Genomic DNA, 5,088 nt, shown 5'->3' with positions numbered 1-5,088 from the left:
ACCAAATCTCTGATCTGGGGAGGCAGGACTGAGACAAAGGTGAAATTTTTGGACTGGTCTCGGGCAAAATTGTGTAGTAGGTGGATTTTTATTTTTTTTTTGTGGGGGAGAGCCTCCCATTTCTCTATAAGTGGCCATTTCTTGTCTCATGGTGGCATCAATTTTTACTCAACTGTCAGCAGCTAAGGTATTTATTGGTATCATAGTTTTTTTGGTTTTTTTTTTTTTTTGGTTCAAGTTTTATTCGAGATCATATACAAAACGTTTCCAGACCCAAGAGGGTTTAATCCTCCTCCTCTTCCTCTTCTTCATCCTGGTTGATCTGGAAGTACCGTAATTTGTAACTCTCCTTGCTATTGGCCACCACCCGAAGCCAATCTTGAAGATTGTTCTTCTTTAAGTACTTCTTTGTCAGGTACTTCAAATACCTTTTAGAAAACGGCACCTCTGACATCACGGTGATCTTGCTCTTGCTTCTCTCAGTGGTCACAACTCCGCCCCCGAGGTTGCCAGCTTTTCCATTCACTTTGATTCGTTCTTGTAAGAACTGCTCAAAATTAGCTGCATCCATAATCCCATCTTCCACAGGATGGGTACAATCCAGGGTAAATTTGAGAACTTGCTTCTTTTTTTTGCCGCCCTTCATCACAGATTTCTTCACGGGCGCCATGGCGATCGAGGAGCCAGAAAGGGCTTGGTATCATAGTTTAAACAGCAGGGTCCCCAGACTATTGTGTTTAGAGCACACTCTTTGGAGTACTGAGTCTGGGCTCCGGCCTATTTCCAAGGAAACATGCTCAGCCCCAAATGGGTAGTGCCTGTGTCTTCCCTCTCCCTGTTCCATGACTGGTGGTGGGGGCTGGGGAGCTGCATTAGAGAAGAATGGCCCCTGAACCAGGAAGAGCTACCTCTTCAGCAGACTTTCCAAGGAGTGACTATAACCTTTGGTTCTCTTTTACTTCCTCTTTCCAGGACATGGTTCACGTAACACTTTTACTCTGCCAGAAATGGATGCCATTCACATGGTTCACACTGACAGCTGGGACAGGGGCTTGGCTAGATGAGCCTGAGCCTAGGTCTGTGGTTGCCTCTTTTACCTTCTGTTTCTTTCCTCGAGCATGGGTAATTTATCAGTGATCCTGAGACAACTGTTTCCAGCTTTGGAGGCAACCTTCTGAGTTTGAGTGTTAGAAGCTCCTAATTACAGAAGGGGTCAGCTGTCCTTTAGGATGTGCCCCCAAGAGTTACTACAGCGTGTCTTCCCACTGACAGGAAGAGCCTAGCTCTCTGGCATGACTTGCTAGACAATATGGACCTCAAAGGAGGCTGTGCATTGCAGAATGAGAAATGCCTATTAAAGAGGCCTGCAAAAATGCTTCATGTTTTGATGTTTTAAGCATCACCTTCCTTGGAAGACCATAAAAGTAGTTATGGCTACGTTTCTAGGTCTTGGTTGAAGGCATGCTTGTGAGTTTTTTGTGATTTAAGCATTTTTTTTTTGTTTGAAGGAAATAAATAACTGTCCTATGACAGATTTACACTGAATATTGAATACTTTTCTAATTCCCATTTTGAGGAAACCCTAGCCAAACCCAAGCTTTAAGTGATTCTCCCCAAGGGCCTGGGGTAGAAGTGTAAAGATCCAGAAAGTCTGAGAAAGAAACTGGCCCCTTTCTTCTGTGGACAGTCTCCCCCCAGGACTAAACCCAGTCCATGTGTGGGGGTCCAGAGCTGAGGGAATTCTCTCTTGTTAAGAAGAAGAAAAAGATGAAAAGTAAAGAAAGAAAAAAAAATAGCTCAACAAAATTTACCCTGTGAAAATACTCCTAGGACCAACATGCCTGTTTTCTATGCATTTCCTTACCAGGTAGGTACATTGGACACAGAGTAAGCCTGTTACCAAAAGGAGCCAATCAGGAGCCTATAGTGAGCCAAAGTCTTGTTTACTCCCAGATGCCTTTGCTGGTGTTCTCTGGTTGACGTAGCTGAGCTGTGTATCCCAGACTGGCCTAAACCAGCCTTGAAGTCAACTGTTCCTGCTTCTGTGTCCCACCAGTTCCTGGGAAAGACTGTCCATTCTTTACCCTAACCCATTCCCACCTCTCCGTCGTGGTTTTCAAGCACAAATTGTCCGTCTCTCCTAGGTTGCGGACTCCTTTGTACTTTTGCTGGGGTCCCTCAGCACGAGTGTCTGATTTTCCTCCTAAAAAGAACTTTTCTGCTTTCAGCTCAGCTTGCACTCCTCTGCATTTTGCGGGGTGGGTTTTGCCTGGTTGACAACACGCCTCAACATGTCTGACAATTTATGCATGAATGAAGTTGCTTTTTCTCCCTCATGTTACTGTGGCTTATCAGATTATCTTTTTCAATGCTACTTTTACCCCTTCATGCACATTGGACCCACTCCCTCCTAATTTCCCCCCGTCCCCAAACAAAATAAAATAGTTTTTGCCCATGTAAAACAATTATTAGTTTTGAGCTGGAATGACCAGAGAACGGCAGCCAGAATGGTGAAAGGCCTTGAGGTCCTGCCATTTGAGGAGTGGTTGAAAGAACTGAATATGTTTAGAAGAAAAGACTTAGGGGCAGCTAGGTGGCGCAGTGAGTAGAGCACCCACCCTGGAGTCAGGAGGACTTGAGTTCAAATGCGACCTCAGACACTTTGACACATGTACTAGCTGTGTGACCTTGGGCAAGTTACTTAACCCCAATTGCCCTGCCAACCAAAAAAAAAAAAAGAAAAAAAAAAAAGAAGAAAAGACTCAGGGGGGAAACATGAAACAGGATTTGAACCTAGGGACTCAGACTCCAGAGTTTATGCTTTTTTCACTTTATAACTAACTCAAGTTAATATTGTTGCATTTCCTCATTAGTAAAATGGGTGTAATACAGAATGTCCCAAATGTTTTGGTGCAGTTTTAAGCTCACGCTTAAAGTACTGGACTCCCTATGCTCATTGTATCAACCTTAATAGAATTGTTGCAAAAATCAAATGAAATAATACGTGATACTTCCACTCCACACCTATTGGGTTAGTGATTCCTTGGAGGACAGCCCTGTAACCAGAGCGTCATGCTTCCTCAACGTAAGGGAATGTGACTCCTAACTGTCTGAGAGATTCTTGACCCTGTGACATTATGTACCTGTGTAAGTGTAGACGGGACTTCAGAGGAAGAGTTTGAGAGAGGTGGTTGGAAGAAACGAGCGTGAACTTTTGAAGGACGGCCTGGAGATCTCAGCGCCTAAGACATGTGGGGAAGCCAGCCTCTGCCACGTCCCCTGATTCACAGAACCTATAACCGTAGTACTCCTAAGAGCAGCCTTGCCTCAGTGAGACCATTTCATCTCTCCTTGGTTGATCTGAGATCTTCACCTCTCATCAGAGAGTTCATTGACTCTTACATATTTTATCTTTTCGTCTCTCAATGTCTCCACTTTCTTTTTACTGATGAAGACCTTACTAATTATTCATGAGTCTTGTGCTCAAACAGAATTTGATGGGAGGGAGTTGTTACTGCTCCTTTTGGAATGATCAGGGAAAGTATCTTTTATTCTGATAACCTCTAGGCTACATATGAGCAGCTAGGTGGCTCATATTCCCAAGTTCAAATCCGGCCTCAGACACTTACTAGCTGTGTGACTCTGGGCAAGTCACTTAGGCCTCTTCTCTCAGTTTCCTGATCTGTAAAATGAGCTAGAGAAGGAAATGGCAGTATCTTTGCCAAGAAAACACCAAATGGAGTCAGGAAGAGTCGGACACAACTAAACGACCCAGAACCAGCAGCCATCCCCCTGCAGTAGGGAGCAGAGGCTGTTTTTTGAGTTTCACTCCAAACAATACCTAGCTCAGCCCTGGCTCCTGGCGGGGCAGTAGCCTCATAGAGATTTCATTATTTTAAGATGTTTGGATTGGAAGGAACCTTAGGAAACATCTAGTCTAACCCCTTTTTTTCTCCATGAGTTAACTCTGGCCCAGAGAAAGGTGAAGTGTCTTGCCTGAGGTCATAGCTAGTAGGTGACAGCCAAGATGAGAATCCAGACCCACCTCCTGGATTCAGCAATTTTCTTGCCCCACTGCATGATAGAACACAAAGAGCACTGGTCTAGGAATGAGAGGGCTGGGGAAATTAGCCTTATGTCTACCAAAACTGATGCCGCATAGAGCTTTAAAGTCTACAACGTGCCTTGCGCACAATAAATATTTTAGTCTCACAACAGCCCTCTGGGGTAGGTGCTGAGGATATCGGGTCCCCATCTTACAGACGAGGAAACTGCAACAACCACAGTCCCCCATTAAGAAGTCAGAGGCAGGATTTGCAGCCATAGTGCTCCTGATTCCAAATTTAGACTTATGTGCTACGTCAGAGGTGTCAAACACTGGGTGGCCTGCAATCTTTGCAAATGCAGCCCAATCCAGATTAAAATGTAATTGGGAAATACAATAAAACACATTAATATGTGGTTTTTCAAAGTTAATATGCAGCCCATGAGCTTATGTGTGGGTTAGTGGCCCCCATTTCTATTTGTTTGACACCCCTGCTCCACATCCTGCTGCCTCAGAGTAAAGTGGTTACTGTGGATCTCCCTCATACCAGGCAACCCACAGAGCCTCCTCAATACGCAGGTTATTTGGTTGCTCTCCTTGGCGTTAGTTTGGGCATCCACCCAGAGGGCGTTTTGAAAGAATCTGGACATTTAGAATTTTGTAGAGGGTGTTTGTGGGGTTGCTATAGAGCAGGAAGACATCTCTGAAAAAGGTGCTTAGCATTCAGAAGGGTCTGAGACCTCCTTCCTGCTCTTTGGAACGAATTTCAAAGCGTGCAATTGATTATTAAGCATATTTGAAAAACAAGGAGAAACTGGGTGAGATGCATTGTAAATTGTGGGAATTCGGGACTTAGTACCACTGGAAATTTAACTGACCTAGTGAGCAAAAATGTGAACTACAGAAAAGGTAAGTGAGAGGTTTCTGTGCGATGTTATGAAAGATGAGGCAGCCACATTTCACCTCTGGGTAGCCCAGGCAAATCTTGTATCCCTGCCTGTTTGCTTCACCGATGTTTTCTGATGGAAGTGATAAACTGCTTA

General features: G+C 44.4%; 1 protein-coding gene across 1 annotated transcript; it reads right to left on the bottom strand.

Moving 5' to 3' along the window:
- Positions 1–225: 225 nt before the first annotated feature.
- On the bottom strand, positions 226–676 carry LOC118848228 (60S ribosomal protein L22-like). Its single transcript, XM_036757045.1, has one exon. The coding sequence runs from the start codon at positions 668–670 to the stop codon at positions 284–286; it is 387 nt and encodes a 128-aa protein (XP_036612940.1). The 5' UTR covers positions 671–676; the 3' UTR covers positions 226–283.
- Between the last annotated feature and the right edge of the window lie 4,412 nt (positions 677–5,088).

Source organism: Trichosurus vulpecula, chromosome 4, assembly GCF_011100635.1.
Source record: "Trichosurus vulpecula isolate mTriVul1 chromosome 4, mTriVul1.pri, whole genome shotgun sequence".
Classification (NCBI taxonomy): Eukaryota; Metazoa; Chordata; class Mammalia; order Diprotodontia; family Phalangeridae; genus Trichosurus; species Trichosurus vulpecula.
The sequence above is the reverse complement of the archived record's forward strand: the minus strand, read 5'-3'. Positions and strand labels throughout refer to the sequence as shown.

What these genes read in the sequence shown, in the direction of transcription:
- LOC118848228 (XM_036757045.1), bottom strand. Translation starts at nt 670, where the DNA reads ATGGCGCCCGTGAAGAAATCTGTGATGAAGGGCGGCAAAAAAAAGAAG.